Source organism: Hypomesus transpacificus, chromosome 3, assembly GCF_021917145.1.
Source record: "Hypomesus transpacificus isolate Combined female chromosome 3, fHypTra1, whole genome shotgun sequence".
Taxonomy (NCBI): Eukaryota; Metazoa; Chordata; class Actinopteri; order Osmeriformes; family Osmeridae; genus Hypomesus; species Hypomesus transpacificus.
This window is the reverse complement of record NC_061062.1, coordinates 5,161,232-5,178,412: the sequence shown is the minus strand read 5'-3', so window position 1 is coordinate 5,178,412 and position 17,181 is coordinate 5,161,232. Positions and strand designations below refer to the sequence as shown.

General features: G+C 40.0%; 1 protein-coding gene across 1 annotated transcript; it reads left to right on the top strand.

The window, feature by feature from the left end:
• Nucleotides 1–12,049: 12,049 nt before the first annotated feature.
• Nucleotides 12,050–15,541, top strand: LOC124466474 (programmed cell death protein 10). The gene is made up of 8 exons (XM_047018356.1): nucleotides 12,050–12,559; nucleotides 13,096–13,321; nucleotides 13,442–13,495; nucleotides 13,749–13,866; nucleotides 13,967–14,093; nucleotides 14,247–14,325; nucleotides 14,409–14,491; nucleotides 14,731–15,541. Exons 2-8 carry the CDS (start codon nucleotides 13,232–13,234, stop codon nucleotides 14,810–14,812), a joined length of 633 nt encoding a protein of 210 aa, XP_046874312.1. The 5' UTR covers nucleotides 12,050–12,559; nucleotides 13,096–13,231; the 3' UTR covers nucleotides 14,813–15,541.
• The last annotated feature ends 1,640 nt before the right edge of the window (nucleotides 15,542–17,181 follow it).

The window sequence follows — 17,181 nt, the reverse complement described above, 5'->3', positions numbered from 1 at the left end:
CACATGATGCAGCAATTACTAAAACTATTGATATACTGATATACCCTTTGGTGCTATGGAACAAATTCATGTCAGTACTATTACCGTATTATCCAGACTATAAATCACACTTAGTTTGGCTGGTCTTGCGACTTATAGTTAGGTGCAATTTATATATCAAAATATATATAATTTAACTAGTGCTGTCAGTTTAACACGTATTAAAGGCGTTAACGCAAACCCATTTTAACGGCGTTAATTTTTTTATCGAGCGATTAACGTTCTTTTTGGCCAAGCAAACTTTGTAGTTTCTTTCACATGCTCTTGCAGCAATTACTGACGTTGGAAAACTACAACACCACACCGGATTTAGCTAGACCGGGAAAAAAACAAGCACGCCGCACACACTTGTTTACGTTTTGAGTGGATGGCGAGCGCAAGACGCCAAAATGGATGCCAGAAAAATTCTGAAAGGAACATTTACTTTTCAAAAGTTACCAAATGGTTCCATTGCAAAGAGCAAAGTGATCTGTGTGTTTTGTTGTTGTGAACTGAGCTATCATCGCAGCACGTCCAGTCTGAAATACCACATGATGGCCAAGCACACAGCTGATGCATATACTCCGCCCCCTCGTCAAAACCAGGCGATTGCAATGTTGTTTTCAATAAATAAATAAAACATTTGCACTAAGCAATCCGATCCACTTTTCCATGTTGATAAGTGCATCAAAATCTGAAAAAATAATGGGACAAAAATATATCAATGGACATTTAGAATAGATCAAAATGTGTGATTAATTGCGATTAATCGCGAGTTAACTATTACATTAATGCTTTTAATCGCAATTAAATATTTTTATCGTTTGACAGTACTAAATTTAACATGTTTTTAAATGTGAATTTATACTGACTGACATGAACCAACGAGTTCAACGGATTCCATGAAGTGGAATGAGATTAGGAGCTTGTTGAACTAGTTTACCGGTAACTTGCTTGTTGGACTCGCTAGCTTGTTATGTTAATTTACCTATTTAGCCTACCAGGTATGTTCTTTAAAGGAGACATGAAATGCTGTTTTGGAATGCTTTTATATAGGCCTTATTGGTCCCCTAATACTGTATCTGAAGTCTCTCCCGAAATTCAGCCATGGTGCAGAATTATAGCCACTACGATTAGTCCCACAATGACGTTTGTATTCACACACACACTTGATGCCATCTACCTTTACATTAGCGACAGTAACTCAGCTAGCTCATAGCCCCATTGCTGTAAGATAGGGTGACCAGACGTCCTCTTTTACCCGGACATGTCCTCTTTTCGAGTCCTAAAAAATGCGTCCGGCAGGGATTCCAAAATTGGCCGGGTTTTTGCCTCGTTCAATATGGTCTTTCACCAACTATTACGCCATTACAAGTTTCGGAAAGGGTATGTCCCTTACGTTCTTAAGAGAATTAACAATTCTTTAAATAATTTAAATATATGTAGCCTATATCTAGTCAAACCCAAACCATAACATATTGTTTTTCAAGTCTATATTGTCATGAGATTATACTGCTGATTATGTAAAAAATAAAATAAAGGCGTAAATATATGGCCTACACTAACATGCAATTCATACAAATTAACTTGACAAAAGATTGAGTCATCCAAAGTTAATGTAGCTAGCTACATGCTATGGTAGCCTTCGGCAGTTCTGTTAGCTCAACAGCCTGTTAAACATGCAATCCATCGCCGTCCAAAATATAAGCTCCCTCTATGGACGGCACTTTGAACAGCATCGCCGTCCGTAAGATCAGCAGCCATCGCCGTCATTCTATGGACGTCCATATGGACGGCTATGACGCCGTCCATGATCTATGCTCCCCCTAACGACGGACGTCCCTGCTAATCCATCGCCGTCCAAAATATATGCTCCCTCTATGGACGGCACTCTGAACAGCATCGCCGTCCATATGGACGGCTATGACGCCGTCCAAAATATATGCTCCCTCTATGGACGGCACTCTGAACAGCATCGCCGTCCATATGGACGGCTATGACGCCGTCCAAAATATATGCTCCCTCTATGGACGGCACTCTAAACAGCATCGCCGTCCGTCCATCCATGCAATGATCAGCAGCCATCGACGTCAGTCTATGGCGCCCTTACACGGTGGTAGCTCAGTTTGTCATGGGCGGGCCAGATGATCTGGGCGGGCAAAGCAGAGAGAGGGGAGGTAACCTTGCTCCTATCTACATCACAAGGAGGAGATTTTAAAACAGAGCAATTGAGCCTTCATATTGTCAAAGGCGGAGAAGAACACGCAGGGCTTGGTTTACACTTATCGAAAATTCTAGCCACTGGGGGACCAAGGCAGGCTAGGGGAACTCATATTAATGTTAAATAACCTCCAAAAATGAAGTTTTCATGTAATGTCTCCTTTAAGCTATTTTGTAGTTGAATAACCAGTGCCGCTGCTCCCATAACGCTCACTACGCGCTGTGCGTAGGGCACCAAGTCCCGAGGGGTCACCAATTTTTGGCAACTGAAAAGTCATCATAGTTATAATAATTACAATACCGATATTATTTCAGTATAGAAATATTAGGCACCTTTTTAGGCATCACAAAACAGGCAGAACAAAATATATATATAACTGCTGAAAAAGTTACGATGGTGCCCCCCCCCCCCCAAACAAATACACACTCAACTTCCCAAGCTAGCCGTGGGTGCCCTTTCCTATCTCACTGGACTGACGAACTTTGACAGTAGGCCTACGCCAGGTCAACTTTTCGAAAATGGCCTCGAAAAGACAACAGGAGTCAGGGGCAGAAATAAGAAAGAGAAAGAAACTGCGAGATGATGCCCGTGCATCACTTTTAGGTAAGTCCATGTTTAATCATTGTTAAATACGGGAAATGTGGTGCTAATTTAATGGTTAGCCCATACACCTCGAACTAGCTGACGTCATTGCTAATGTTAGCACACCAGAATTATTTTGGTGCAAGCTAAATTGAGATTTTACTGTTAAACACTATCTATGCATTTTACAAGTAACTGACGCCAGCTAGCTGTTACTTAACATTCTATGATGCTTTTATATTCGATTTTTCAAACCGTTTTTAATGAGTTATAAAGGTGGAGAGCTGCTTGGCTGCATGCTTTCAGTTTTAAATGTTTATAATTTGGAAAACCAGGCTAAGAAACGTAAGGGTGGGGCTGAAAAAATAAGAGACAAAAATACATCACCTTAACTAGACAAGGTTTTACCAGTTGAAAAACGGCTGTTAATTTTTCATGAAGCTCAAATAACTATTTTGTGCTCAAATAAAGGCCAAAAAGGCCATTGTTTTTTCAGGGAGGGGTGGCATCATAAAGGAATAATGCTTATAGCGCACCAAAATTGCTAGCAGCAATTTGTAAATAACTGTTAATGTGTTACGTAAACATACCCGACACTTATTCAGGCTGTTGTTCTGCTATTGTGTGGTTGAATAACTTGCCTTTCCAGATTAAATGTCTGTTCTTGGTCTTGGATTTTGTGAAATACATTTCTAAATAAATGCGATTTATAGTCCAGTGCGATTTATATATGTTTTTTTCCTCTTCACGACAATTTTTGGGACTGATGCAATTTATACTCCGGAGCGATTTATAGTCCAGAAAATACGGTATATTGCATTGCTAGGTATTAATAAAGCAGAAATACGGTGGGAGTAAGGACATTTAAAAAGAGCCATGATGTTACTCTAGCTGTGATGTCCCAACACTTGAATTGGTCCCATCGCTACATCTGCTGATGTAACAAAAAATTCCAATCAATGCTGTCTTTATTTTTAGTTAATTATAGTTTGCAGGAACTAGAATAATCTGTTACATTCTTTTAACTAGATTATCACAAGTATTTACCAATACACTTTGAGAGACATTAGGATGTAACTGTCCCTACTGCTAAAGCATTTTATTCTATTGTATTTTCAATATTGTCCAAAGTTGCATTTGCCTTAATAGTGGTTCAAATAATAATAATACAAATTATTTCATAACAGTTTCTATTTGCGTTGCATTACACAACATTATATTGTCCATCTAATACTTTTTTGTGCTGTAAAAAACTGCATATTGTTGTACTTACCATTTGTATTCCATGTAGCATTACTTGGAGAACCAATTTCAGCAATACAACAGAATAAAACTGCACAACTAATTAAGTTCAAAGATACTGCCATCTTTTGTTAATACTTCAACATATGCTATAGCAACCTGCCTGCGAAGAAAGTCTTATCCTCAATAATTGTTTTCACAGTCGTTTTTGTGTGAGCGATTATTAAAGAGTCCTTTATAACTGGTTGATTGACTAAGTTGAGAGGACCCTTGAACTTTTGTTGTTCTCTTTTGCTCTTGTTTGCATAGATATCTACATTAAGTCCTTCTCTAAATCATATAATCTTATCATGAGCCATATGTAGTTGAAAATAATATAATTTGGGGAACAAAACTAATTACATGACAAGAAGTAAAATGTTTTTCTTTACAAATGCCATGTCCTAGATAAGAAAAGGATCTTATGATTCAATGATGATGATTCAACTTTATTGTCATTGCACAGTATTGCAAAGTACTGAGACAACAAAATGCTGTTTTTCATCTAACCAGGATTGCAAAAAATCTGAAACGCGCAGTGGAAGCGCATATATCTAGTGGTAATATATAAATAAATAAGATATATACAGTATGAAATAAGATATATGGAGTATGAACAGTATTGACTGTAAAGCTGTGGTAAGACTGTGAACATGAGCAGCAATAGCAGTAGGTAGTGCAGATGTGATATAAGTATATATAAGGTGCAGGTGTAAGTACAGGTGATGGTAGAAGTTATATACAGAATAAGGCAATATATATATGATATAAACACAATGAATTTGGACAAGATATGTATATAAATAGATATACATATGAATACACTATAGGTTAGAACTTTACAGTTGTTATAAAAAGTCTAGTGCAATTGTTCAGTGGCTGGAGGAAGCTGTGTGGTCAGTCCAGGCCAGGGTGGAGTGGTCAAGATTTGGGGAGAAGGAACAAAGAGAGGTCAGACTGTCCAAGGTGGGGGAGGGGGACGGCTTTGTTAGCATGTTGTTGTAAACACGGTCCAAAGTGTAAACACGGTCCTCACCCCCCTCTGTTGTTTGCTAATGGCAGCATGCAGTTCTTTCATTGCAAGCTTAGCATTAGAATCTGGGCAGATATAAGCTGCAGTTACAGCAGTAGATCTCTGGGCAAAAAGAAAGGTCTACACTTAAGCATGAGATACTCAAGGTTAGCAGAGCAGTGAGTCTCGATGATAGCAGTGACTTCTACTTGCTACTTGAGATCCTATACCAATCATGTGACTCAAGGTCTGTGTTCCATCACGTCTGTGGATGTGGATATACTAAATGAACTGATGAGGAAGGCAAGTTCTCTGCTGGGGATCGTGCTGGACAGCTTGACAACTCATCTCATCGTATCCCCATAGTGATGATTCAATGGAGAACCCACAGCCATAGAATAGACAACCAAAATAATAGCCCAGTATAATCCATTATTATATGGCAACGACGGTACAAGCTTTCTGATAATAACCAGGCTAATGGTTAGTCATGCCAGCCGCGTATTGCCCTCCTCGCCGGTCAATACGGATCCGTATTGCCCTCTGACGTCAGCTTCAAAATGAGCGATATCGACGAGTCAGCTGCTGAGTTTTACTATCCAGATGATGCTGAAAAGATTTGTCATCGAAAGTGAGGATGAAGACTAGACTCTTTGAATCACTTGTGTCGTTATTTTGTGTTGAAATTAAAGCCATTTTAGCAGAACCATGTTGTCCGCTTTCTATCAAAAGTAATGAGTTGCTAGGCAACACATGAAACACACCGTGAGAAGACTTGAGAGCTAGCTACAATTAGCGTAGAGGTACCATTTATTTTCGTTTAAAAATTGAAAAGAAGCTAAAAATGACATATAATAAACTACTTACTAACCTCGACCGTTCGGTTAGTAAGTAGCTATTAGCTAGTGAAGACGTATTTGATAATACCCAATTGCTGTGAAAGTACCAAGTCAATGAAGGGAATATGTAAGTACAAGTTCAGGACAAAATCAACGTATGCATTACATATGTAAGGTGCAGGTGTCTGATACACTCAGGTTAAGTATTTCAGAAGACTGGACATTGAATAAAGGTAATCAAGGGAGTTAAATAGTTCCACAATATGGGAGGATACGCGATGATTAGCATAGCCATCGCAAGCACAGAAATAGGACACTGCATAACTTTTGTTAAGGTCTTTTAGATAGGGATCCCAGAAAATAGATATACCCTGCTATATATTGTTTATTATATTCAAAGCATTTCAAACAGTATAAAAGTAATAAAGTAATTATAACACAGCCATCATTGAGTCCATTGTCACCTCCTCCATTATATTATTTATATTATATTACATTTTACGAGTCCCCTTTCACAAAATGTGCTTGGCCTCCAGGGGTCGCTCAAAAGTCTTTGACAAACACAACAGATCCATGGGGGGGAGGGGGGGTTCAACAAGGGGAGGGAGTTATGGTGGTGTTTAGGGACTGCAGGGATCCAGGGTGGGAGTGGCCTCAGGACATGGGCAGAGTCTTGAACCAGGGGCATCAGGACCAGGGGCATCAGGACCAGGGGCATCAGGAACAGGGGCATCAGGAACAGGGGCAGAGTGAAGTTTCCTTCTGCGTTCATCAAGGGTGATGAAAAGTGTGCTAAGTTGGTCCACTCCCGCCTTCAACATTGACAGCAGATGGGGTGGCCAGGTTTACCCGTTGAGGACCTGTTCGTTGAGGTTGGCACCATGTTTGTTAGATCACTTTGTAAATTTTGCAACATCCTTGAAACAACTGGGGTTCATTTATTTTCATGGAGTTTTCTGATTTCTTGTTTACGGTCATGCGTTTAGTTTTATGGATTATCAACTGACCTAGGAACATCACTTCCTCCCGATACCACTGTATCTGTCACGGCCACAGCCGTGCCACCTGTTTTCGGTTTTGTCCTGCCCTAGTTTTTCCCTGTGTCTGTCATTGTCTTCACCTGTGTCTCGTTCAGTGGTTCCTACCCTGTGCCCCTGCCTCAGTCCTGCCCTGTGCCCCTGCCTCGTCCCAAGGTTGTGCCGCCCAGCGCCCAGATGACCGAAGTTGTTCCACCCAGCACCTAGACCACCGAGGCTGTTCCTGCCAGGAGTCTCCTATGTCAATAGCTTTTCAACAACGTGAACTAGGAGCATAAAAATCATATTAAACTGTTCAAAATGTGCGCATTCATACTGCACAGCCTTTATTTTGTTAATTTTCATCTCAGTTTATCAAAAAATATTTTTTTATTCAAAACAAATCTTCAAACTTCAATAGCTTTTTTGTCATGTGACCTATAATCCTTCAATCCATTTCAGTGTTCACTGACTATACATACATGTTTGCATAGCCTTTACTTTCTTAATTTCTATCTCACACAATCTTAGTATGCTTGAATTTTTGAAAGTTTGAAACTTCAATAGCTTTTTGGTCATATGACCTATAATCCTCCAATCCATTCAAATGTATGTGTCTATTCCAATATGTAATGATGGTATCCAATGACACAAATATCAGCTTTAATGCAACAGTTGGAAATCAACAAGTACAGAGCTCTGGGGCTGTCTACGCTTCCATACCCGCAACAGAGTTTAACTGCAACAGATAGTCCAACTGACTATCTGTCCCTGCCCCAGCATATATTATACAGTGCAATTGAAACAGAAATATAAAAAAAGGGTTGAGCTTGTTCTCTCGTGCGGGAGTTTGTTCTTCCCCACGCATCCCACCTGCTTGGGTGCTGTCTCAGCCCGGTTTCAAGGTTGCTTCTGAAATGGAGAAATAACGACACAAAATACAGCCTGTTTCCCACACCCTGTGTGAGACACAATGTTTAAGCCTGAGCACACTTTAAGTTCATAAGACATCAATTTAATAAGCACAATACATAACTTTAATACATGCATCCTTTATAAAGTTGTGCGAGCATTGTTCCCGTTGCTATATTCACTAGGGCACAGTGCCCGTGATGCATTTGGTGATTAAGTTGCCACAAATATTAATAACTGGAATTATAGATAGTGCCATGCCCGTGATACAGCTAATGATTATAGTTCTAGAATTGTACTGTAATGTAAAATAAATTCTTTAATCCCTCTTTTGATCTCTGAAAACACCAGAGATCAATCAACATAGCCCGGACCAAGCACCTCCTCCTCGTCCTGATCAGCCACCCCCAGCAATGGCATTTGGAACCCCTTTGTTGGGTTCTCCACAGCCGAGACAATGATCTGGTTGCACAGGGACCTGATACATGGGACCTAGTCGTAACCCTCTTTTCCGGACTCTCACATTCGTAGCCACAGCAAAAGGTTCACTGGCCGTCCTGGCACTTCTCCACCAACTCATGCACAGCAGAACACATGCTCCAGTGGTTCCACATACTCCCTTTCCCCAACACCCTTAGGGCTTGCAAGGTTCTCTCGATGACCTGGAATGGCCCTGTCCATAAATGTACATCACGCTTTACCAAATATCTGATGATGTATTGGGGCAGGTGGGGCAGGGTCTTCAAGGGGAAGGGGGGGGGGGCAGACCACTCCTAGGTCTGATGAGGCATAGGGGCAAATAGGGCAGGGTCTGCAAGGGGAAGGGGTAGATCATCCAGTGAGAAAGGGGGGGACAGGGTCTCCAGGGAATGGGGCCTTAGAACAGGGGTTGTATATCCAAAGGTAGTCAGACCCGCCGCTCTGACTCGTCCTGAAGCAGAAAAGAGTTACAGTCCCAGCATCACCTTATCTCCCATGATCAAGCAGTAACTGAGTCAAATGAGATGCAAACAGTCAGACACCAATGATTTAACACAGATATTGAAATCAAGAACCCATTTGAGGATTTAAAGTGGATATTTTTTTAGTTAAAATGAATCCCTCCTTTCACACCCTTTTAGGGTGTGACAACAAACATAAAAAAGATCCCATTACTGATTACACAATGTTGACATACAATTCAACAATACTGATGAGACTATGCAGCGTTATGGCCAAGTGATGAGGACACACTGGACACAGTGGGAAAACCCTAATGATGTTATAGGGGGAAACCCACCGTCACTCCGCAGAGTGGACATTCGACATCCATGTATCCACGGCAGACATACTCTCAGGCCCCCTTCACCACATACATACAACTTTAGCCGCTTTTTAGAATTGTAATATAGAACAACAAAAAAATATATATATATGAAAAAGACATTGAATTCAAATTGTAACCGTCAAACTAATCTCCTGGTGTAACTCCTCCACTCTTTGGTTTACTGCTTCACCTGGAACAGAAGTTAACAGAACATATCTCTTTTCTAGTTAGACATGATTCATCCCATGACTCAAATCAGCACATAACGAAACAGATTCCTTAGTAACATAAGTTCCTCCTGTGAATTTACATAACCTACCAGAATTTACAATCTGTTTCTTTGTTTCCTTATTTAAACAAAATCAACTGTTAGTCTTGTTTCTTTCACTTAAAAAAAAACGTTTTCTTTCTTTTAAAAGTTACGTCCTACAAAGGTCAGATAGGTAGAACTTCATAATTCGTTTTGCTGCAGTTCAAAACGAGCCAATCAGCTCAAACCATCATAACCACAATTTATCAGACTTGATGAGTCTTCCCAAATGATTTCATAACTGAATGTTATAATAACCCTCTTCATGCACTAATACCATTTATTAATACAACATTATCACAGCCTAACTATTTACCCCAAACAGTATGCCAGGCTCTGATAAAACTCTGAAATAAAACTTAAAACCAAATTAAAATTAAACTCCAAATTAAAATACATTGTAAATATTTTCTCTTTCTCATTTTTAACCAAAATGCATCTTATACCCTTATCAAAACTCTTAAAAACTCTAGATTTGACTATTTTGACTTGAAATGTTTGCCCATATACTTTCAAAGTATATGCATAGTTTCCTTTTGAAAATATCAATGTTAAAACCAATCATCTCTTCACATCCAGAAAACATTCTCTCGTTTCATTTCATAACCTTCCATGATCTACTCTAAACCAATCTTTTATGTAACCATCTAATCACTTCCTCAATCTTTGACATTTCCTCAAACCAAAATAAAATAATGTTAACTTTTTTTAAAAATTGACTTTACACTATCTGTATCATAATTTTGTCTCATGAAATCCATGTTTAGATAGGTTAAAACTGCTCCTAGACCTACGTCCCTCATGTCAGTATTACGCTAATCATGTCAGCCAAACAATGCCCTTAAGACAAAAAGAAAATATAACTCAAAATGCTCCCTTTGTCTTTTTCAAACCCGCAATTTAACAATGTAACCCGTAAGACACAAAACCTTACTCCTTAACTTGTGAAACGTTATCCCCCGAGCCCTGTTTGCGATTGTCTGCCAATTTGAGCAGGAATATGCTGCACAGTGCTGGCATCTTGTTTATTCTGATACTAAGAAACGAGAAACTTTCCCAGATGACCTTAACCTGGCCCTGACTACGACCAGAGCTCCCGCTTGATGGCATCCAAAGCGGAATCAGAATGTCAGAGCATTAGCAACATTAGCAACAATATTAGCAAGCCAAAACTCTTTCTAGCATGTGTATAGACCAATTATTTGTTTGTAAACAATCGGGATGCGCGCCCACTGTGGCTGCAGAAAACTGGGAAAGGATAGAATTTTAAATGGCAAAAGGATCACACGGATAATACAAATAGTTAGATTTAAAAAGACCAAAAGCGTCGAGGAGGACATGCCTGTAGGAGAGAAAGCGATTACCCAATGATCTGTGGCATCAGAATTTTGATTTGGGTCACGAAAGTCTTGACATTAGAGTGAGAATGTCGCCCGGTACAGACCGCATAGTCGAGCGGCAACCATGTCTTCACGTCATGTCACAAAGTTTATAATTTTACACTTTTACAGTCAATTCTACATTTAAAAAGTCGAGCAGGGCAGCTTTCAAGAGATATGGGAATTCTGCTTTTAGTCAGCTGGTCCGATTATTTTTCTGATTTGTTTAAACTGGCAATCTGAGTGAGACTACATCCCAGTTACACTGTTTTTTAGTTAATCTCAGTCAGACTCGCTCACTGGCAGTGTGCACAATGTTGTATTTCACTCCATTCTACACCAGAAACGTCAGGGAGGACTGCCTAATGTAGATACGAGTCTGGTGAAGATAGCCAGAATCTCGGATTTCTTTAACCTGTCTGTTTCATTCGTCATTTGCCTGACAAAGCGACCTCCGTTAGCCAGGCTAGTTTTGCCCGATCACTTGGACAGGCTATTTATTTAAGGGTATCGGGGTCAAGTGACTTTTGAGCATAGACAAGTGAACGTAAATGTATTTGTTCAAAGACCAAGAGCCTCAAAAAGTTAATATCAAGCCCTGCAATCCAGTGGCCAGAGATATATGATGACCTGAACGACACTCCAAGAGTAATAGAACGGGGAGAAGTTTGTCTTTTGCAACCCACATACGCAGTTGAGCCTGCTTGACAGTTGTGTGACGTAGGGTGATAATTGGCAGGGAGAAACTAACCTGTCAGCTGTGTTGTCGATGCCTTGAGAGAAAAAAGGAAGTGACCAGAGCTTGCCGTAAAGCAGTAGCTCTGGTCGTACCATGTGTATGACGTCAATGACATTTTCAAAGGCTTTTTAGAACAGAAAGGCGACTTTAAAACAATCTAACAGCCCGCAGTAAGTATTTTTTGGGTCTCCCGTTTCGAATTCAGAATTCAAATTACTAAACAAAAAATGATATCCAGAGAAAAGTGGATTTTGAGGAGTATAGCCTCATAGACCTCCATTCATTCTGCACTCCCTCTTAGCGCCCTCAGATGGAACTAGAGTGGAACTGCAACCAGTTCAGAACCCGGAAGTTTCCCGAGAGTGCCATTTCTCCCTATATTAGACATTCTCTGATATAAGTCAGTTATTTTATTTTTTTAAGGAAGTGGAGATGTTGCCCCTTGGTTATGACCATAGGTTATGACAGTTGTGACGTGGTCAACAACCATTTTGATTGGTCAGATGTGTACATGTTGGACGCGAAACCTCAGAATCTTCGAACTGGGTCTGAAAAAACTCCAAAAAATCGTTCAGAGAAATAATGTCGCTGATGTGCAAGCTTGTGCTGTCTGGACACAGGTTCGAAAAATATATTCAACGCGCGAATTAATTGCACGAAAAAAACGGACATAACTTGGTTAGTGTGTGGACATCTACCAAATGGTTAAAAATGTACTGCTCAGTGGCTAAATTGGTCAGAAGGACACAAACACACACACACAAACTTTGGATGATAAGTGGCTATGCCATTACAAGCGAGCTGATTGGATTGTAGACGGAAGCCGTCTCATATGGCTGTAACTGAAAAACTTCCGCCTTGTTGAGTTGTGAAGAAACCATTGCAGCTAGCGACTATTCACCTATCGCTGAACGAACTTGCCGATTGAATAACTCAAAAGAAAGGTAGACTAGTTACATATGGAACGATAATCATAACTATTTACATATATTGTCACGTACCCATAGAGTAATTTGTCACTCACTAATTTGTCAATAGTCTTGTGTTTAGCTTGGTAGTTTATACGCGCTAGCTATCCAGCCATCTAGCTAGAGCTAACTACAGTAATCTCACCAAAGCCATTGCAGAGCAGACGAGGCCTCGGCTTGCTAACTTGCTAGCTAGCAAGCTAGCTAGTCAAATCGTACCTGTCATGTGTGTTAATGCTGTATTGATTTAATAATATTGTCAGAATCGTTGTCATACAATTCTAGATCCTATCCACTCAATTATCAATTAATACAGCAAACGTCTAAGTTGTTAGATCTAAAGCATATCAAAGTAGCATTGGCTCGTCTGTCTATGTACCAAGCTAGACAGCTACTACCAAGTATCCCAGCAGCTGTGGTAGTGGTAGTAGCTAGTGGTAGTGTTCTCATGAACAGTACTCAGCCAAAAAGGAGATTCTGACAATGAATACTGTTCTTCTCTATTTGTGCAGGTTGCTAACGCTCTGGGGCCTGTTGGATTCACGGTGTGTGTCTGTGTGGGTGGGTGAGTGAGTGTATGTTTGAGTGTGTGTGAGTTGCCGCCTGCTTGTGCTGCACCTGTATACTGAGCGCAGTTCCTCCTGGAGGATGACAATGGAGGAGATGAAGAACGAAGCGGAGACAAGCTCCATGGTTTCCATGACGCTATATGCTGTGATGTACCCAGTGTTCAATGAGGTGAACTTTATGTTCTGTGTGCCTGTCTGTGTGTTTGACGGTGAGAGCCAGAGGTTCACTGCTGAGCCTTTACTAATGGTTAGGTTGTATGGTTTACTTCTTCTTCTTTTTTTTTATCAGTTGGAGAGAATCAACCTATCAGCTGCTCAGACATTGCGGGCAGCCTTCATCAAGGTAGAACGTCATAGTCATGGCGTGAAACTGGATTTTAGACACTGCTTTATTTAGTATATCTGTAATGCATAACAAGCTCTACACAGAGGTTGGGAGATTTGTCTGTTTGGCCATTTGTCATGAGTAATGTCTACATGGACACTGGGTCTTTGACTAGTAGCCTATTACCAGGCTAATATTTGAGTTTATGTTTGTGTGTCTGAGAGAGTGTGAGGTTTAGGGATGATTTACAATGGGATTGTTGTGTCTCTAGGCCGAGAGGGAGAACCCAGGTTTGACCCAGGATATTATCATGAAGATTCTGGAGAAGAAGAATGTCCAGATCAACTTCACTGAATCCTTACTACGCATGGCTGCGGACGATGTGGAAGGTGAGTGAGCATGCATGAGATATCCCTGGTGTAAGTAGGTTATTGAAGCACTCTTTCTCTCTTCATTCTTTTCAGTGCACCTATTTTTTTTTATTCACAGAGTTTATGATCGACCGTCCCGAAAAGGAGTTTCAAGACCTGAACGAGAAGGCCAGAGCTCTGAAACACATCCTCAGCAAGATTCCAGATGAGATCAATGACAGAGTCCGTTTCTTACAGACCATTAAGTAAGGCTGAACCCTAAACAAATTCAGAACATAGAGGACGTAATAAATCTCATAATCAAATGAAATGTAATATTATTACTACTACACATTCTTGGCACACACACATCATTATTAATGAATTATCCATTCTGATTTGGTGTTTATTTCCTGCAGAGACATTGCCAGTGCCATAAAGGAATTACTGGACACAGTCAACAACGTCTTTAAAAAATACCAGTACCAGAATCGCAGAGTGAGACACACAAACACATGTTAATCTTGTTAGTCAGCCACATTCTCTTTGTCAATGCTCTTCAATTTTCTGACCTTACCCAGGCCTTGGAGCATCAGAAGAAAGAGTTTGTGAAATACTCTAAAAGCTTCAGCGACACCCTCAAAACATACTTCAAAGACGGGAAGTGAGTAGGCAGAACTTCAATCCCATGTAAAATAGTTTTGTTTAACATGCACAACATCGAGATCCTCATCTTCAGTAGGTTTGTGTGTCAAGCCATGTCTACTAATGTTGTTGTGGGGAGACAAGAAAATAATTTTTCATTTGTTAAAAGACTTAATTACACTGCTCCCTAGTGCAAATTGTTACATTGTCGATTGCAAGTGTTTAGTGTTAGTCCAATTGTTACTCCCTGTCTTCCAGGGCGATAAATGTGTTCATCAGTGCAAACCGGCTCATCCACCAAACCAACCTCATACTGCAGACCTTCAAAACTGTGGCCTAGCCCAGGAGACCACTTCCCAGAAGGCAACAATCCAAACTGGTGGCCTGTTGAAGCATACATGTATATGTAATATAGAAGAGTTGATTTTAGGGCAGGGGTTTGTTTTTATTCCATTCATTCAAATTCCAGAGACTGAAAAGTGCAATTTGTTTTTGGCAAGGCTTTCTCAAGTTTTGAGATGGAATTGAACTGCTCCTGTCTGGTTGATTTTATTGAACAGTTTTAATTTATAACCCTGGTCTAGTTGGGAAATAGGCAAGGTGTTTAATTGAATACTAATTGCCATTTTTCTAATATATTCATGTGATTATTTTACTTTTAGCGTTTCAATTGTGATTTGAAATTCACACAACCGTGGGAGAATTTTTGGTCCTAAGTGATATCCTCCACTCGGCCCCCTCCTCCTTCCATTACACTGATCTGTTAACACAAGATTGGCAAAAGTAACCGTCTCAGTAGCCACTTGTTACGCTGTGTCCCGTGACTGCAGTGCAGACGAAGGACAGGAGAGGATAAAACAGTAGGCTTAACAGATGAAATTGCTTCCCCTTATCCAACGGCGGAAAGCTAGAATACTTAAGCACAGCGTGCGCCTTACCAAGTCCTGTAGCATTACCTTCTCTCAGGAGAGGGCAATCAGTCCCTGCTGTTCAAAGACAGCAAGATAAATTAAGTCCTGTATTTAATTGATATCTGATTGCAAATATTCAATAAATAGTTTCCAAATAATTTTTGAATGGTGTTTTTTGGAGTTATGTTTTGGGGAAAGCCATGGAGAGAGTTTGCAGGGTGTATATTTTCATATTAGTTGAGAGCACATTGTTAATAAGGAAAATAATTTCTGATGGGTGTAGCAGGATAGGATATAGCTTTGGTCATGAACTCAGAGACATTGAGTGTTAAAATGATGTTGAGGAATGAATATGGCATGACTACAAATTTGGCAAATGTCCTTTTTCTTATTTTGTTATGTTCTTGAAATATCTGAATAGTCACTTCGAGTCACTGTACAAGAGATACCACCATGATCCAACATGGATCTACAAGATCAAGTCGCTCAGGTACAGTACGGGCAAATAAATACAGATTTTATAGTGAACGGATGAAGCAGCACTTGTCGATCTTAGTAAGTTTATTGGCATGCACAAAGGCATCAAGAATGTACGGACTTGTTGGTTTCATATTGGACAAAAGGAAAACTGCCAACGTACTTAACCATACTGGACAACATGAAGCTGTAAAATAAATAGCTTGTAAGCTTGATCTGGAATATTGTTCCAAGAACTACAAGAGAATCAAAAATAATCACAGATCTTCATTGCAATTAACTTGAATTACATATAACAAAACTAGAGAGGGTACAATTTCTGGGGAAATTGTAGGGTGTGCTTGCTTGCATCGGTTGCAGGTGGGTCCATTTTCCCTTCTAGTGATATTTTCAAGCATTTGGCCCACTCGTATTGCATAATTCATTAAGAACACCCTTTAAAAAAGCAAATCCCCTTTGAAACAAGCAAACCCCGTTTGGAACAAGCTACTGTAACAACGTTGTCACTGGCAGTATTTCCGCTGGGCAGGGCGATTCAAACAGTACCGAATGCTAACTGAAAATATTCCCCCCAAAACGTAAATCCGTTTGAAATTAATTTAAGGGGACATGGCTAATGCAATAGAAGTTTGCTACAGGCAAGCTAGCTGCAGTTGCTAGCCACACTTCACTGATCGTTTGAAAGTGCTGGAAATAAGAACGTTTCTTTTGACATAATAAAGTTTAGCCTTAGCTGTGGCATTGAAGGCAGTAGCCCACTACTACACACTGCCAGTGGGCGAGCCGAGTCTGACTGAGGCTAACGTCAAAACAAGACGAAGTCTTACTCAAATTCCAAGTTTTACACAAATCACAAATGTTCTGACCCGCTGGCTGTCTTCGCAATCGCCATATCTTTATATCATAACACTGCTCTCCATTTTGATGTAGAATTGACCCTGGTAGTGTAACCAATAAACAGAATTTACTCGGGTTGTGATAGCAGTTTACTATCGATCCAGTTTTATTTAACGTTTGATGAACTGAAATGCGTCTTACTTGATCACAATGTAGGTCAGGAACAACATAAAACAGTAAACCTTAAATTACATGGAAATGTGATTATATCAATTAGAATAAAAAAAATAAAAATATATATATTTCCCCTTTTTTTAGGCAGTTAACCAGATACTTAACTGTCTGAACAACACCGTGTTATTCAGTACAAAAATACCTGAAGTAATGTTACTCGTCCTCTTTAATTAGCTAGTTAAATGTCTCTTTCTCAGTCCATGAAAACAAAGTGGATACCGAACGGTCTTCTTATAGAACAAATCTTGAA

Excerpts from the sequence above, each read along its gene's own strand:
- LOC124466474 (XM_047018356.1), top strand. The coding sequence starts at position 13,232 with ATGACAATGGAGGAGATGAAGAACGAAGCGGAGACAAGCTCCATGGTT. Across the intron at positions 13,867-13,966 it reads GGCTGCGGACGATGTGGAAG|AGTTTATGATCGACCGTCCC; the intron begins GTGAGTGAGCAT and ends TTTTATTCACAG. Across the intron at positions 14,094-14,246 it reads CGTTTCTTACAGACCATTAA|AGACATTGCCAGTGCCATAA; the intron begins GTAAGGCTGAAC and ends TATTTCCTGCAG.